The following is an 18,193-nucleotide window of genomic DNA, read 5'->3' on the forward strand; positions in this document are numbered from 1 at the left end:
TAAGCCTTCTCACTTTGCCATTTCCAAACACACCCTTGTTTAGTCTTTGTGGCATGAACCAAAAAGCCCATAAGGGACCAAGAAAAAAGCTTCCATGTGATTCCAAATGAATTAATCATTGAGCAAAAGACATTTAACCACAAGAAAGTACAGATAAATATTGAATGATGGCAGACAAACAAGAAGCAGAATATGGACACACAGAAAATACACACTAGCACAGCCTTACTAAAATGTGTGCCTTGGAATCAAACATGCAAGAATATCAACGAGAAATTACCATTTTCTCCATGAAATTGGCAAAGTATTTTTGAACACAGTAGTCAAAATGCAGTTAGATATGCCTGTAAACTGCTGCTGTCTCTATAGCTAGTATAACCATTCTGCAAAGCATTCAGCAACATTCATCAAGTTTGTAGGAACCATACTCTTGTTTCTAGGAAAAGCACAGCTAAAAGTTTTCCCCTAAGGAAATAATGAGAGATGTGAACAAAGATTTATGCCAAACTATTCATCACATTCTTCTTCATACCTGGAAAAAATTGAAAACAATCCAAATGTTTAATTATGGGGTTAAGTTAAAATGCACCAAAGGACACTTGCAGAATGAAATATTATGCCAACATGAAAATGGTATTTTTGAAGATTGTTTTTGTCAATATGAAAAATACTCAATATTTCAACTTGAGTAAATAATAGTATTCAAGACTCTGCTTTGTATTACTTAGATTTTGTTTTTAAAGTATTAGCCAGAGACGGAATGAAAATATGTCAAAATACTCAGATGGTTTTTGTTCTCCTCATTTCCTTTTGGTTATTGTCCAGCTTTCAACTATGACCATGTATTACTTTCACTATCAGAAAAACCATCAAATGAAAATAAAAACAGATGATAATTTAAAATGCTATAATATTAGAGAAATTACACTGGTATTGTATCTTACAAACTTTTGGGGATCTTTATACATTTTTTCAGCTAACTTGAATGTACATTTTTGATGTGAGGTTCTTTTCTATAATAGGCTAGGGACTACATTGAATATTCACACTGCATTTTAATTCAAAAAGCAGAAACTGTAACTACAGTATAATTAGATCAGACTTTAATTTTCCCTTAATGGGATTAAAAAAATCAACCTTAAACACGATTTCTTAGAAGCAAAGCTCAGTTTTCCTGGAATAGCTCTTCTGATGCTGGGCAAAGGGCCTCACGTAAAGCGCTCCCCTGGCCGGCTCTCCGGCCTCACTACACTTGGAGCTTGGGGCGTCTGAGTGCAGCTCACTCTTCTGTTGCAGCTGTTATTTTCTATTTTGGAACTTCCTTTCATTAGGACTGAATACCACTGGTCACATAGGCATTCCTAACCCAGATCTGGAAGGTTCCCAGCCTTTCCAGGCAAAATAGGGCAAGCCCTATGGTAATAAAGATCCAGTCTCACCTCCTCCAGGGCGCTCTCCCCACTCACTCCCACCCGTTTGTCCTTTATCCTTTGGGGGAGTTATCCTTCTCTTGCTGATGTGTCAATATACTTTCATTCCCATGGTTTTCTACATAGGGCTTTTGTGTGTCTCACCCCCACATGAACACAACTTTCTGGAGCTGTTTCATTGTCCCTCCTCCTTTTAGATCACCATTGACCCTACATAGGGTACATTTGTGATCAATGGTTAATTACTGATCATGTTTCTCAGGATTCCCTCCATAGTTCACACTTTGTCAAAACCACATGACTGAACACTCACATGAGGACTGAGACCGACTCGTTACCTGCACTTGAGCACTGCGTTCGTGGCAGGTGTCTTGACGGGCAGCAGCAGGTCCTTAGTGTAGGCTGCACTGAGGGTCAGGGTGTCGCCCTCACAGGTCATGGAAATCAGGACCAGGCGAGGTTCTTGTCGAGCAGTAACCATGTTTCCCTTCTCATTGATCACAAGCCAAAACCTGCCATTTTCAAAACACAAGATATGCATGGACTGCCAGGACAGGCAGCCAGTCTCTACAGGAGCTTCAGCTAAGCACTGCCATCTTTGATTCCTCCCCATAAACCTGGTGTGTGTGAGTTTGTGTGTGTGTCTGTCTGCCTGTCTATCCTCTTCAATCCTGGCAACAGAGCAAGACTGAGTCAGTCAGTTAATTTCAAAGGGTTTAATAACCACTCAAGCATCTGACATACACAATCTGCAGAGTATTTTGAGCTCCTTCATGGCAAAGAAATCAAAGATGTTAATTACATTTTCACCTCAATTGCCAGGAAGTTTGATCATCTTCATTAAATGTGCCCCAGGGAGATGACAAGAATCTATTTCCCAGAAAGACTGTGAGGGTACAAGGAAGCCCAGCCCTTGGCAGACAGTGGGCACTGGGCTCTTGCTGATTAAAAGGAGACAGTTGCTGTATTGCTTGCCGGCGTGGAATCAGTGGAGCAGCCTGCAGTGCCACTTACACTTCACCAAATCCCCACCTTTTAAAAATACTGTTTCAATAGTCAGGGCTGTGATTCTGCAATTTCCTAAAAGGTCTATCATTAACATAGACAGCATTTTTTTGACCCAGTACTCTTGGTCTAGAGGTACTCACAGCAAAAATAGAGAAATAAAACCAATAGGATGCACCATTCCAGGAAATGAACAAAGCATTTGTGTAGATTTCTCTCAGCTACCAAGAAAGCCAAACATACTGACATTTTGGTCATTTCAATACACCCCAGATGGAATGCTTACAATTATACAAGTGAGCTTGTGCATCTGGGATCCATAAAGAATAAGAAAAAATACAGCAGAGACATTAGGTCATTAAAGATATCCCTCGCTTGCCTCCAACAGCACATCATGCTTGACTCCTTCAGCGCACCAGAAAAATCAAGTTAGCGTAAACCTGCTGGGGAACTGCCCTTTGAGCAGCCCTTCATCCTGGACACAGACAGAGCTCTGCCCTGCCCCAAATGCGTGGCACCAGGACATGCATATTCTCTCTCGCAATTCTTCTTAGTAATAATGGCAGCCTGATCTTTGTAAAATACAAATCTGATTATGCAGAATCCTTCCAAACTTCTTGCTTTCAGGATAAAACCCTCACTCTTCAATCAGGCAGGTGAGGCCCTTTGTAATCCAGCTGTTCTCACAGCCATTCTTACAGCCCTGTGTCCTCACACATGCCAGCTCTCTTCTTTCCTTTTTTTTTTCTTGGTGGTAAAACATATAAAATGCCAAGCATACTCTTAGGTACATACCCAAAAGAACTGTAAATGGACTCACACAGGTATTTATATGCCCATGTTCATTGCAGCCAAAAGGTGGAAACAACCCAACTGTCCATCAACAGAAGATGAATATTTTTTAAATGTGATTTGGATTACTTTAAGTGCACAATTCAATGGCATTAAATATGTTCATATTGTTGTGCAACCATCACCACTATCTCCACAATGTCTTATCACCCCAAACAGAAACTCTGAACCCATTAAGCAGTAATACTCCATTTCTCCCCCCAGCCCCTGGCAACCTCTAATACACTTTCTACCTTTATGAATTTGCCCCTTTTAGGTATGCCATATAACCGGAATCATACAATATTTATGCTTTTGTACCTGGTTTATTTCACTTAACATAATGTTTTCAAGATTTATCTACACTGTGGCATGTAGCAGAACTTTGTTCCTTTTTATGGCTGAATAATATTCCATCGTATTTACCACATGTTTTTTATCAATTCACCTGTTGGACATTTGGGTTGGTTCCACCTTTTGGCTCTTGTGAATGATGGGGCAGTGAACTTGCTGTACAAGTCCCTGCTTTCAGTTCTTCTTGGTCAATATCTAGGAATACACCAACCTTTACCCCAGCATTCCTGTCCTCCCATGCCCAGCATCTTTACTTAGCTCACCCTCTCTATCTCTAGAATGTTCATCTCCTAACTTACTTGCCTAGAAAGTTCCTAATCATTTTTAAGTTTTCAGTTCAAGCTGCAAAGTCATTTCTGACCCTCCCAGTCAGTTTCTGGCACTCTTTTCTCTGGGCTCCCTGGCACTTGTCCTACTGAGTCTTTTGTTGGTTCCCTTGATGATACTACCTGGGAGTATGATGACAAAAATAAACAATTTACCATAGTGTCTGCTACAACTGCCAGCTCATATTATTCATTAAATGAATAATATGAGCTCAATAAATATAGTAAAATTACAATGCCCTTTGCTTCTGGGGCCTACAAAAGCAAATGAATTCAATAAATTCCACCATCTTGCAAAGGCTACTGTGCAAACCACAGGACATCTAGGATTCTTGGTTTCCTTTCTGAGGCAAAGATGCATAGCTCACTTTTCAATTATGAATTGCCATGGACTGCCCTGTCTGGGGAGCTGGAAGGGGGGATAGGTTACAACCCTTCTTAGGCCTGTGTATTACTTGCAGAATCTGTGAGAGCTGCTCTGAGAGGAAGGAGCTGGAAATGCTGCTTCACAGTGAGGCCCAGGGCTGGCCTGGCACCAGACGGAGAGGACAAAGCGGCTTACTCTGGGCCTTTGCAACTTTCCTGGACCTCGGGAATTCACACAGATGGTGACTAGCCAGATGGGGCACTGATGAAAACCACAGCTGACAAAGCCCCAGTGCTCTAAAGCTGACAGGAGTCCAGGTCCCCCTGCTATTGGCTCTGAATCTCACTTTCTTTATCCCTAAAAGAGTGCTGGAGATAATTAGAGACAGTAATATATGCAATAAAGCCTTGTAAACTGCAAGAGATTAAAGCTTCAACTGCTGTCACGATTTCGCACTCTGCCTTGGTGCACTCTGAGGGATGGGCTCCCCGTGCTCCAAGTTTCCTCAAGTTCCAAGAGACAGACAGTTCCTAAAAACAAAGTGGCGAGGACGATCTCCCGAAGCTCTTGGTCCCCTGCCCTGGACGGAGTTTAAGAGGCGGCCCTGTGCTTTGGCAGACACGTGGGGACAGACACCACCCCTCATCAGGTCAAGAGCTAAAGAGCCCGTCGGAGGTGCAAATACAGCCATTTCGGGAATGCGGGTCAGAACGAAGCGGCCCAGCGGCCCGGACCCCAGGGGTCTTCGGTTGGGTGGTAATGGCCGCTTTTCTCTTTATCCTCACCCCTTCTGTTCCCGGTTTCTCTGCAAGGGAGAGACGGGCCCGGTAGAGGCTCTGCACCTCCCCCTCTCCCGCCAGTGACCGGAGCCCGGCCCGTACCTGTCCCGCAGGTGGCCGCTGCGCAGACCCATGGCCGTGCACTCAGCCGCGCTCACCGGCACCCCCTTGCAGGACTTGACCGGGTAGATCCAGAGCTGCGCCACGGTGCCCACCTGCTGCCGCCGCCTGCGCCGCGTGCGCCGCGAGCGGCGCCAGGCGACCGAGCCCAGCGCCACGGCGGCCAGTGCCAGCGCGGCCACCCCGAGCCAGGCGGGCCGGAGCTGCGCGGGAAGGCGCGGCGCGGGGAGCCCCAGGCGGCCCAGCGCCCACGAGCCGGCGGCGCCCATGGCCGAGCGAGCGGGCGCGGCGGTGGTCCTGGGGGACGCAAGCCACTGCCTGCCTAGCGGGGCCGCCCCGGGCTGCCGGGGGAGATGCGGGCCTCGGACCGGCGTCCAGAGGAAGGGCCGCTCCCGGAACCCCTTCCGGGCCCATCAAAGGGGCGCGTCCTTCGCGGGAGGCTGGCCCCTGGGGCGCTGGGCGTGGGAGGTGAGGGTTCAGCTTCTACCTGCTCTTCGCCCCTCTGCCTCCCCCACCTTCTGCCGCCTGCAGCTGCAAGCGATGGGCCCGCCCCCAAGATCAATACAAGCGAACAGTTTATTTACTTGTGGGCTGTTTATTTAACCTAAAATAGACAAAAATACACACTATGCATGACAAAGCTTGATTTCGAAGTTAGACGTCAAGCATCGGGCAGATCCCTGTCTCGGGGATGGCGGGGAGGGGACGGCACATCCTGGCCTGCAGTGTCCAGCCGCCCTTCACTGCCCTCCCTGCTTGCGGCGCTGCAAGTGGGAATCTGGGGATGCAGGGCTGCCCCCAGCCCCTCAAAGCCTTCGAACCGAGGCCTGCGAGGATCTGGCGGTCTCCTGTTCTCCCAGCTGCGGCTCCGAGCTGCGACTCAGCGGGGAGCGCCCTCCACAGGACTCAGGCCGCAGGCCGCTCCTGCTGGCACCAAGCCTCAGCGCTTTCGCAGTAGCCAAGGCTAGGAAGGTTGGTACTGACCCACACGAGAGCCAGAGGCTTCTTGGGGTCGGGGTCGGGAGGGAAGGCCACCTGGCCTTGCAGGCACTGACCTCAATCACTTGTGTCTTCCAAATCAGGTCATTTTTGAAACAAGGTTAGCTATCAGGGTTAGGGTGGTTTAAGAGGATTTGGCTCCTGTTTGATGTGTTGGGCTATTAAAGAAAAAAATTATTCTTGTTAGACACTTGTTAGAACGAAAGGAAGACTTCATTCATGACTGCTGCTCCTCTAAGGTCAGGTCCAAGACAAAGATGTCCACTCTTGCCACTTACATACACAAGTGGGAATTTACAGCCCAGGAGCAGAGAAAGCTTTGTGGTTGGACACATCAAGGAGAGGAAGATGTTTGCTGACCTGCCTTAGCAGGGTTCTTGTTAAACTGGGCTCTGTGGGGCAGCAAGGCCAGGGCCAAGGTGGAGATTTAATGGAGAAGCAGCTCAGAGAAGCCTGACTGAAGTTGAGTCAAGGAAGTCACTATCTGGTCCGGGTCAGCACAGGGGCCATGGAGGCAAAATTCAAGAGTCCACCAGAATCATCCCAGCAAGTGGAGAATGTCACACCGGAGAGGGAGGGTCCCCAGAGGAGAGCGAATCCTCCTTCCCCAGCTGGCAGCACACTTGGGGGCCCTTCAGTGCTTAGGGAAGATCTGTCATTGACCCCTGCTCTTCGCTGTAAATACTTGGACCTAAACAGCTCTATCCATCCTGCTCTTCTTTCCAACCTCAGGTGACCCTCACCTTCTCCCGACTTCTGTGATGGGCAGCCAGTGTGTTCAGAGTGCAGTGTCCTCAGCTGTTGGGGCACATCTGTGATCTCACCTGCTCCAGGAACAAGGGGGAGGACGAAGGGGCTTGGGTCCATCCAGCTTCCCCAGAAGAAATGCTGACGGAGGTGATGCGGCCTCGGGCATGAGTGAGGAGCGGCACTCCTCAGTGGGACTGGGGACCTGGGCTCCACATTCCCCACTGGAAACACAACTCAGGGGCCCGGCATGTTTTTTATTTCTGTGTGTCTCCCTGATTTCTCTTCAGTAGTTTAAAAGGAAAAAATCTGCTTCTCTATTTTAACAGCTGACTCCAAAGTGGGCATGATTTTCCAATTTCATCATTTCTAAAATTTAGAGATCTAGCTAACTTACCACTTTTTCCCCACAGGGTGCTGGGAATGGAGATGAATTTCAGTCCCAGAACTCAGCAACAGAAAATGGAGAAGGAAGGAATTCCACTCCTCACTGGCCACTAGGAAGTCTCGCAGTCACTGGCCGGCACGCCTCAGCTCAGGGTCTGACAGCTCGGGAAGCCCCCCACCAACGCCGGGAGGACATGTCTGTGAAGTCCAAACATGACTGGAGGGAAGCCCTCCGCTAAGCTACCAGAAAAGGGTAGAAAGAAATGAATGACAGTGACTGAAGTTCTAATCTAAAGTAAGAAAAGCCCTAGAAGCCAACTCATAAATACCAAAGAAAAAGTAAAACTGAGATTCACATTTATTAATATGAAAGAAACCACAAAATTCTAAGTGGATTAATTCTTTGACATAGCACTTTGGTGAGAATTTTCATTTAGTCATACCAAAATAGTTCATTTCTCTTTGTTACAAAAGAAAATTATTTGAGCCTAAAAAATATGTTCATACTTTCCTTCCTCTAGCTTTCAAAATCCCATTCTCTTTTAAATCCCATCCATCCTCTTCTTTTGTCATACTTGGAATTCCAGGAGGTGTGTCGGGCAGTTACACACAGATGACTTTTATATGCCTTAATAGAGGCATAACTGAATATAAAAATAAGGGCTATAAAATAATTTCCACACTCAAGTACAACCCGATTCCATAACGGTGGGCTCAAAAAGACGTGAGCAAAAAGTTACGGGATTCAATAGTCATGTAAAGACTTACAACAGGAATTTGTGAGTGTGTTAACGTGTAAGGGCACATCAGAAAACAATGACCTATTGTTTCTCATTTCTACTAAACCATGGAATGACAGGTAATCAAATCTAAACATTTTCAACAAATTTTGCAGCTTGTTAGCTGATTCTTTAAACTTTCTTTACCCATCAATATTAATGTCAGGAATTGAGAAGTAGAACAGCTACAGTTAACAGGCAAAATAATTTTATAGACAATTTTATATGCTTAAAATGTCTTCATTGCCTAAAATCTATATACCTTATTATTCCCAAATCACCTATACTTTCTTTGTATTGGCTTGGAGCATGCCTAACTCCAAAACATTAAAAATAGAGATTCATTTCCAGGGTGAAGATGGTCAAAGGCTGAGTAATAATGACTTGCCAAGGTGCATACTGCTGCTGTCATTAAAATGCTGATCAATGCCTCCTGGACGCTGAGACCTGAATAAAGGATAAGAACCTCTGATTATTTGGTTATTTCTCTTATAGGTCATAAATAATTCAAACACCCTTCACTCCCGCAATATAGTCACCTATGGAGGTTAAAATATAGGAAACATAAACTATGTCCTGCACCAAATTACCTTAGTGGAAATAAACAGCCTGTTAAAAATTAGTCACCCACCCAGTTCTGGCAAAGGCCCAGAGACAGGAATCTGTTTCACATCACGCGTGGGGGTACAAAGAGGCAGAACACTTCAGAAAGTACCTGTTCAAGATGCTAAAAAAATTTTTTTATACTCCATGAGTCAATGATTCCACATCAGGAATCTAAGTTATGGAACAACACAATTTTAAAGTGTTCTGCATACAGAGATATATATTATATTATTATTTGTAACAAAATTGGATTAGTCCAAGTGTCAAATACTGTAAAATGGGGTTTAAAATGTTTCACATATTTATACAATGCAACATAAAGCCATCAAAAATGGCATTTGAATAGATGGGGGGGTATGAAAATGCTTATGATACATACTTCTGTACATATATATGATATATGACATATGTATGATACACATCTGTGTACATGATATATAGATGATATACAATATATATTTGCATGATATATGTTATATATATCATACAGATCATGGCTACAATAAACAAACAAAAAACCCAACCAGAACAAAATTATAAACAGTGACAGTGGGTGATTTCTTGTTTTTTCTGGTCTTTTCTAAATTTGCCATGATGACCGTGTATTACATTTATAATGGAATAAACTTTAATATAATTAAATGTTAAGTGAATAACTAAACAAGTCAAGTAACCCTGGTGCAAATACTAACTTTTTTTTTAGGCTTTAATCAACCTGTTGTATAAAGTTGGTCTTCCAGAATTCAGAGACCGTCACAGAGGCTCCCTCTCAAAAGCAGATGAGTAACACTGCTGTTATTTTTAAAGGCCAACAGAAATGCCCCCCCAGAAAAGAAACTCCTCAGTGCTTCTGGCCGGGGGGCCACCAGGGAAGGCTATGTTCCCAGGTGGGACCCTGAGTGGCAGTTGCTTATGGAGAAAAAGCATGTTCAGCGCAGAGAAGCAGGGGGAAGGCCCCAGGGTTTGTGTGGGCAAGTGGCATATAGATAATAAAGCTGAAAGGTAACACAGACAAGACAAGTCGTGATTCCACAGCATGTTACTACGCTGATGGACAGTGACTGTCATGGGGTTTGTGGGGGGAACTTGATAATGGGGGGAGTCTAGTAACCATAATGTTGCTCATGTAATTGTATATTAATGATACAAAAATAAAATAATAAAACAAAATAAAATAAAGCTGAAAGCGAGTTTGGAACCAAATGGCAAACAGCATGTACACCGCGCTGAGGATCTGGGCACTCCACACTTCCCTCTCCACCCCAACGACTTCTATCCTACTTAAATCCCATGCTGACACCCCTTTTATATCCCCTCAGTCCCTCTAGGCCACCCCACGCAGTACTGCCAGGACACTCATCCAAAAAGTTTTGGTCATGATTTGGACTTAGACACATTCCACAGCCACCTTCACCTGCAAACTAACTTTCAAGAACCTACAGTTTCTGGCACCTTCCCTCCTCTCCATCCTCATCTCCCCTCTTTCCTGCCCCAGTGTCTTCCTAGGTCCCTATGGTAAGTTGGCCCTTCTAGAAGCTTCCATCATATTCGACCCCTGGAGCACTCTCCTGACTTTCCTTTCTCAGCAAGTTCAGAGTCCATCTCTATCCCCAAGCTTTTCTCCATCACCCCACCCAGAAATAACTTCTCTTCTGAAGCCATGAAAGCCATGAAGCACCTTATCTCAACCTGAGTTGTAGTTACTTCTTTACACATGTAAATGTGTGTGGTAAGATTGTGCAAAGAGCAAGCCTCTTATCAGCAACTTTGTCCTAGTCGTTTCTTGTCCCTGAAAATGCTTTCACATTTATCTCACAGAGACCCTTAGGATAACAAAGTTATCTTAGACTTGTGAATACACAAGGCCTCCCAGAGAGCTGAGACAACTGGAAATCCACTGGGTCTGAGCCAACCACAGGTGTGCCTTGCCTCCAACCATTGCAAAACAGGATCAGATTGAGTGGGTTTGAGACAAAGTGATACGGAAGACTCCTAATGGCTATGGCACCTCAAAGTCCACTGAGCTCCCTCAAATGCATGCAACATATGAAAGACTTTGGCCCCAGCATTCCAGATCCAGTCTACCGTGGCCTGAACAGCAGGAACACAGGATCCATTTCACTCAAGCTTGAAGGTTCAGGCTTTGGTCCACCTTCCCAAGGTGGGCTTTAAGAAATGGTATGTACTTAGGACCTTCCCAATTTTCTCTCTAGTACGTAACTGTATTTCATCAAATCCAAGATACATAAATCATAAGATGCCCCATTATTTTATGCATCACTAAGATTTTTTAAAAGGCATCTGCAATGTTATAATAAATTTTGTGATTTCAAAGATGTTAAAATCTGGGGAATATAGGCATCTTAGAACTGATGAAATATGGATATGTTAATAAATGCTTGACCATAAATAGGTAGCCAATAAAAGTTTCTTTTTGCTCACTAGAGGGCAAAGCCTGTCTCATCTTTCTACATTTCATGGCATCTAAGGCTAGACCCAACACTGAGCATTACTGCAAAGAAGACAGTAAAAATCATAGTTAATATTTATCTATGTTTTTGTTGCAATGCTACAACTTTATTGTATTCATTCTCAAAATAACTTTGATTTTGTTAAGCTCTGTTCTTATTATCACTTCACAGATAAGGGGACTGAAACTTAGGGAGGTTAAAAACTCAACCAGGTTAGGAACTGTGGCTGCTAGGAAAACAGACCCAAGTCTATCCAATGCTAGGTCCAGTCTATCTGGATCACTGCCCTGTATGTTGTCCTCAAGGATGGTCAGGCGACCAGGTAAGAAAGTCTGGCCAGAATTAGTGGAGGGTGGTCAGGAGTTCTGAAGATAGGTAACTTTCAGAACTGGATTATAGATTTCATCAGAGGAGTTGTTTCAGAACTTCATGTCTTCTGACTTTCTCATTTCTGCAGTTTGGGGGTTAGGCATTAATGCTCTAGGCATCGGTCAGGGTTTTATCTGGCCCAAGGAAATCAAAGTGAGAGCATTATTTTTTACCTTATGATTCAGAATCCAGCCACCTTGATGAACTGTTTTTTTTCAAACTTTAAATCATATTTTTAAAATCCACTTGATAAAAAGCATTTTATTTGAACATATTTCTCCAAGTTGACTTTGAATCATTTAAACATTTCCCCTTCACTTTTCTATCAAAGGCAGAAAAAAATAAATACAGAACTCCTGAGAATCGCTCACCTTCATTTCTTCGTTCCTAAGTGATAATCCTTAATGAACTGAGAGCATATACCTGTCTTGTGCTGGGGATCCTGCAAGAGCAGGATTTTATAACTGAATTCAGTTTTTGAATGGAAAGAGGGATGGAGACAGCTGAGTGGAAGAATACAGACTGTTGAAGGGAAAAAAAAGAAAGGGCATTTTCCAACCCCAAAGATGCAAACACAAACTCTTCACTCTTCTGAGAGTTAAAGCAGCAAAATATAAAAAACTCCCAACACAAAAATATATGGCAGTGGCTTCAAGGCACTACATTCCAGAAGCAAAGCTGGCCCTTTACCAACTCACCTGGGTGGATCCGTCACTATACCATCTGATACACAGGATCTCCAACTTTCAAGCTTCCAATTTTCTCCACTGAATAATAGATCCCAAAAAGTGGGGACGACTTATATATCTGCTTCTCAGAAGGATCACACAGGCGGTAGCTGAAAGAGGCAACAGTTCACCATCAGGCACAAAAGGAAATAAGAATCTAAGGGCTGTCCAATATAGGCTGGTCACAGGAACATGGTGCAGCACAGAGATACAGTTAGCGACTCTATAACATCTTATTACATTATGGACACTGACCGCACTGGAGGGGGTGGAGACTTGATAATACGGGTAAATGTTGAACCACTATGTTGTGTATTCAAAACCAACATAAGATTGTATATCAATAATACTTTAATAAAAATATAACAGAAAAATAAAGAATCTAAGTGCTGTTAACAGAATTTAAGTTTTCATTCTGGGGTTACCTATAAATAAACAGCAAGCCTTTTCTAAAATGCTGACAGAGAAGTCTACGGGCAATTAATCAAACTGCACAGGATCCCAGTTTTTCTAGAGTTTAAATAAATAATGTTCCCCTGGCTTCAGTTTGAGGTCAAAAAGAAGAAAACTTTGGTGTGTTATTCAAAATAAATACTTCGTTTGCACGTGTACCTCCAACTGTATAACTCACTGAAACAAATGCTCCTGAATCTTAAACTCAAACTGCCCGGAACTCTCGAACCCTGCTGTTTAAGGCATTTGATGCTTTTCACTCCTCCAAGTTTGCAAACCCAAAGCTGGGGTGGTTTGGTGAACAAAAATGAAGACAGTGATGCAGTTGGTAGGGAAGCTAGACGATTGTAAATTTTTTTTTTCCCAAAGACCATCTAAAGAAAAAAAACTAGCTTCACTTCATCTTAAAAATCAAAAAGCAAGATAGAATTGTTTATCTGAAGTCTTCAAAAATAACCTCTTCCCTAACTTAAGCCCATTAGAAATAACCAACAACAAGAAAATTAGCGAGGCTATTTGGTATCTTCGTCTAGGCGATGGTTACATGAGTGTATACACAGGTCAAAACGCACTGAACTGTACACTTTAAGATTTGCGCATTTTATTACATGTACCTTAATTAAAATTTTTTGTAAAAAAATTAAAATAACCAACAAAACAGAGGAAAAGGAAGCAAAAGTGAATATATCTCCAAAAAATGTTAACTTGGATTTAAAAACACATTCTATATTGAGAAGTAAAGTCAGCCAGACTTCTTTAAATAACAAAACAAAACATCCCAGCATAAAAGAAGCTCCTGGATAAACAAACTCTGACAACTTGCTACATTCCAATTTTCTAATATTTCATTACACATTTATTATATTATTTCATTATACTTCAAGTATTCTCATATTCCTTGATACTGATTCTAATAAATTTGAAGGGTTCAATTAATTAAAATAATGTTAAATATTAAGAACCAAAATCATATTAAAATATAATTAAATTATACTGAAATTATATTGAGACTGAAAATATTGAACATTATCAAATTTTAATGATTTAAAAATTAACTAATAACTATGCATTAATTAAAACTAATTGAGGTATTTGCTATCTTAATTTAGAAATACAAATGTAAATGTTAAAAGCTGATGTGAGAGATGTGAAAAATTCAAGACATAGTATTATACAATTAAAATTTTGCCAAAAGCACAAGAAGGTCCATCTGGAAACAAAGAGGAAACCACAAATACTAACATTAACCAAGAGACACAAACCAGCCAGAAGGCAGAGTGAAAGTTGCTCAGGCAGAGCACCTACACCAGGGGGATGGACGGGGTGTTCTAGGATGGGGATAATATTAAAATACACTGGCCACATCGATGTTCTACCTCTTCAGGGTTTCCAGGGGCTCCTTTCTGTCTATCACTCCAGTGTCCGGGTCCACAGTGGTCATGATGCATCTGTCAAGCAATAACCAAGGATCAGATAACTGTTAAGAACCAATCAGCGTGCCACACCCCCGAGGCTGAGGCTCCCGAGAATCCTCACCTGGGGCAAGACAGAATCTTTTTCATTTCTACACTGCCAATTAGGAGTTCATCCCAGGTGTCCTAGGAGAAAAGGAAAATTACCTTTTGAGTTAAGTCTTCACTAGTTTTTAAAGCAATTTATTCTTTGGCTGGTGCTAACTAGGAAGCTGTGAAGCATAATAGTTATACAGTTTTACATAACTATAAAGCAGTGCCAGAAAGTATCTCCCAAAAAGACTCAAAGGGAGGAGCGTGTTGGTGAGTCCAGGATTCACCTCTTGACACACAGTTTCAGAAACCTGTCACACAGCAAGACCGGACATTCTCTGGGGGCAGTTTGCCATGAAAAATCATAAATTAACTGGAAGGTCAATGTATTGATATGTGATGAGAAATACATGGCTTGCAGGTCAAGCCCACTTAGAACTCAGCTACAATGGAAGGCAAGTAAAGATGCGACAGTTCTTTGCTGAGTGGGACATCACCCTAGGGGAGTCAGTTATAAGACTCCCACGTTCAATACTTCCGCTTCCACACAGAAGAAGCCCCGCTGTGGGGTCCTGGCGGCCCACAGCCACTGGCCTTGCTGTGCTTTCCAAACCTTGAAGAGCGGCCGCTGCCAACATCTGCCCGAGGGCTTCAACCAGTCCTCACAGTTTTGAGGTAGGTACTATTATGATCCCATTTTACACAAGGAAACAGTGGCCTAAAAGAGTTCAGAATTTTCTCAGGGACACAGAGAAAAGCTTGAAAACTTTCCTGATTCTGATGGCAGGATTTTAAACCACTCAGCTTTTAACTGTATTTCTATCTATCTTACCTATCCACACACACAGATACATGCATAAACACAGAAGTACATATGTACAGAGATTAAACAGATTATATTAAATACACACATATGCATATTAATACATATATGCATACACATATATACACACACACATATATATATATATGAGAAGGGCATGTCACAGGCTTCTGTTGCTAATAGGGAAGCCATCTGTGACTTTTTAATTGCACTAGACAATCCTCCGTCCAGGCCTTGGGGGCAGAGGTGGCAGGTATTGGGGGATGGAACTCGAGTACCTAGCCGGGTCTTCCCAGCTCAGAAACCTACGGACTAGGACCGCAGCGACTAGACTGAGGTACAGCGGCCTCTGTGGATGCCCAGGGCTCCCGGCCATCATTCATGAAACTGTTTTTGCGTGGAAATGAACTCCACCTTCCAAACAACCAGTCGAGGGATGAACCATGTAACCCTTGTAAAAGGCAAGGCCTTTTTAATACCGTGAAATAAATGGGATCTCTATACCCTCGCCAGGACTTATTACAAGCACTGTTCAAACAGCAAAACTGGAAGACAACCAGAGCGGCCGGCCGGGGGAAGGTGACCTCGCCCGCAGTGCGACCGGTCCCAGGGCTCCTGTGGGGGAGGTGACTGCGCCTGCGGGGCCCCGGCCTGGAGGCGGCTAAAAAGCCCGGGCGCATTTCACCACACGAGGGCGCTGCCATATGCCATGAAGTGAAAACGGTGGAATTCAGTGCAATCTGTATAGCGGCATATAAACAATGCTGCAAGCATGATAAAATATCATAGGCTACTTTGTGATGGCTGGAAAGAAAAGGAATCTTATTCCTTCTTTTCAACTTTTCTGTACTTTTCAAACTGTACGGAGTATGCATTACTTGAAAAAATACCTTTATAATCAGAAAAGAGTTAACTTTATCTGAAAGAGACTCACATACTGAATCATTAAAAAGCTTTCCACATCTCCACAGCCCTGGTTCCAGATTCCCTGGAGGCTTTCTCCTGCCCCCATATTTGAGCAACACTGGGTAGAGAAGAAAGATATACTTTACCTGTAAGATCTAAGTCTCCACCTGTTACATGGTGACTGGCATATCTTCCTCCAGAACACATTTCTGCGGACCTAACTGCAAAATTAATGTGCCAGGAGGAATCTGCGGTTCGGGACACCTGGACCTGGAAAACCTAGGTAGGACAGAAGCCTAAGGCTTTCTGCCGAGCCAGCTTCCTCCCTCAAGGCCACTTCCTTGTGGGGACACCTGGAGCAGGCTACAAAATGGGAAATGAAACCTGGAGATGTGGCTCTTTCTGTGTGTCTGATGTGTCGTCACTGAAATGAATACTTGGTGGGGTTGATGCGGCTGAATGTGCCCCACCCCACCCCAGACTCCTCTCAGGGAGGCTAGGGCACTGGGGTCCCAGGGCCTCATGGACAGAAGGGATCTTAGTCTCCCCGTGGGGTTCAGCTCCTGACTGAGATGCCGAGGGGTCCCACACCTGCAGCCAGCAGAGTCTGGCAGAGGCAGCAGCCCGGGGGCTTCTGGGCTGCTCCCCAGCCCCTTGGTCCAGGCGGTGAATCACAGTCCCCTAGAGGACATCAAGAGAGAGGGGTGGGTGTGCGGGGGTCCCTCAGATGACTCCTTCCTGCTTCTACAATTCCATCTCGACTTCAGTGTCTCTATTTGATGATTTGATGGGCTCACCTCTAGGGTAACCTTGTAAAGCAAATGGCCTCTCCTTCAATGTGATGAATAAATGTGTATGTTTGTATGACCATATCTGCTCAAAGGGAACACCCATGTACTATTGTCATCGAAGGCTCTCCCTTGCTCCGAAAAGTAACATATTTAGAGCCAAGTAAGATATGAAAAACACAATTCAGTGGCCAAATCCCAGCCCTATTTCAGCTCAACCAGGTCTGACCTACTCAGAGGCTTGTTCCCTCAGAACCATGGATAAATGAGAAAAAGCCCAGTGGGTGAAGGAAATCGTGAGAAATGGACCTCATAGGATTGTTAGGAAGATTAAATGTGTTCACTTTTAAACGGAACATAGTGTGTCCAATGCATTTGCTTAAAAAAAGAAAAAACCAACAGAAAGGTCACATCTGGATCTGAGAGACAGTTGTGATAAAGTGCCCTTCTTGATCATAAACACACACACGTTAACAGAGAGAAGAGGAAAAGCACATGGAATCATACAACTCTAGGGTTGCAAAGAACCTTTAAAATCCTTGAGTAAAACCTGCCAAATTTAAGATCAGAAAATAATGCTCAGAGAGGTTAAGGTCAAGCTCACAAAGACAGACGGACCACACAGTCCTCCCGGTCTCCGGGCACACATGCAGTTGCTGCTGATCATCACCTTGTTCCCGAGGAAGACTGTAGGCCAGATGTTCTCAACCCCGGCTGCCTGCTGCAGTCACGTGGGAGGCTTTGTAAGTTCCTCTACCCAGACTGCACCTGGGACCCAGGATCAGGATTACTTAAAGTTCCCCCGATGGGCGTGCAGGCAGTGTGGGAGAAGCACATTCCCTCACTCTAAATCCACCTATCTTCCTGGCCAGGGTCTTTCCAGGGTGTTTTATTTTCTCAGGGGGTGCAGTGACGGAAAAGCTGCATGAGGCCACGTGGAATCCCACAGAAGCATTCCCCTCATTTCTTCTCCATGTGAAAGGGGCTGAGGCCTTTCCATTCTTCAGCTCCCTCTTGCCCAGCCCCTAAAGGTTTCTATGGGAAATATTTCAGGTACTGAGATGTAAACCAAAACCTCAGATGTAGAAGGAGATCTCCCTAAGTAATGGTGCTAGTTCTGTCAGCAAATTCTTTAGAAACATGAATGTAGTACTACTTCCTCCACCCAGGACTCCCATCTCCCGTGGTTTTGTCATTCTGGCATTTCTAAACCTATCCCAGGTCCTTGCCTGAGGCCCCTAACAATGTGGGTATGTCAGGAAAGCCCCCAATGAGAGCATGGGGCCCCTAACTTGGAAGGCGAGCCGTTAATGCCCATGTAGGGAAGCACAGTCCCTGCATGCCTGTCTTGGTGCTTTGCATTCATTCAGAAAGGAAAAAGACTTTTAGATGAATTTAGCTTGCTTCTAGCAAAGTCAGT

General features: G+C 43.9%; 2 protein-coding genes across 2 annotated transcripts in view; both read right to left on the reverse strand.

Annotated features, from left to right (window-relative positions):
- Positions 1 to 5,745, reverse strand: part of MTARC1 (mitochondrial amidoxime reducing component 1) — a 28,345-nt gene extending 22,600 nt beyond the window's left edge. Inside the window, exons 1-2 of the mRNA XM_036932268.2 lie at positions 5,195 to 5,745; positions 1,769 to 1,942 (exon numbers count right to left, since the gene is read on the reverse strand). Coding sequence (XP_036788163.2) covers positions 1,769 to 1,942; positions 5,195 to 5,481 — 461 coding nt within the window. The 5' untranslated portion in view covers positions 5,482 to 5,745. The remainder of the gene's footprint in view (positions 1 to 1,768; positions 1,943 to 5,194) is intronic.
- A 1,940-nt stretch (positions 5,746 to 7,685) lies between these two features.
- Positions 7,686 to 18,193, reverse strand: part of MTARC2 (mitochondrial amidoxime reducing component 2) — a 31,320-nt gene continuing 20,812 nt past the window's right edge. Inside the window, exons 5-8 of the mRNA XM_036932281.2 lie at positions 14,288 to 14,349; positions 14,128 to 14,199; positions 12,269 to 12,408; positions 7,686 to 8,571 (exon numbers count right to left, since the gene is read on the reverse strand). Coding sequence (XP_036788176.2) covers positions 12,285 to 12,408; positions 14,128 to 14,199; positions 14,288 to 14,349 — 258 coding nt within the window. The 3' untranslated portion in view covers positions 7,686 to 8,571; positions 12,269 to 12,284. The remainder of the gene's footprint in view (positions 8,572 to 12,268; positions 12,409 to 14,127; positions 14,200 to 14,287; positions 14,350 to 18,193) is intronic.

This window comes from Manis pentadactyla, chromosome 19 (genome assembly GCF_030020395.1).
Source record: "Manis pentadactyla isolate mManPen7 chromosome 19, mManPen7.hap1, whole genome shotgun sequence".
Taxonomy (NCBI): Eukaryota; Metazoa; Chordata; class Mammalia; order Pholidota; family Manidae; genus Manis; species Manis pentadactyla.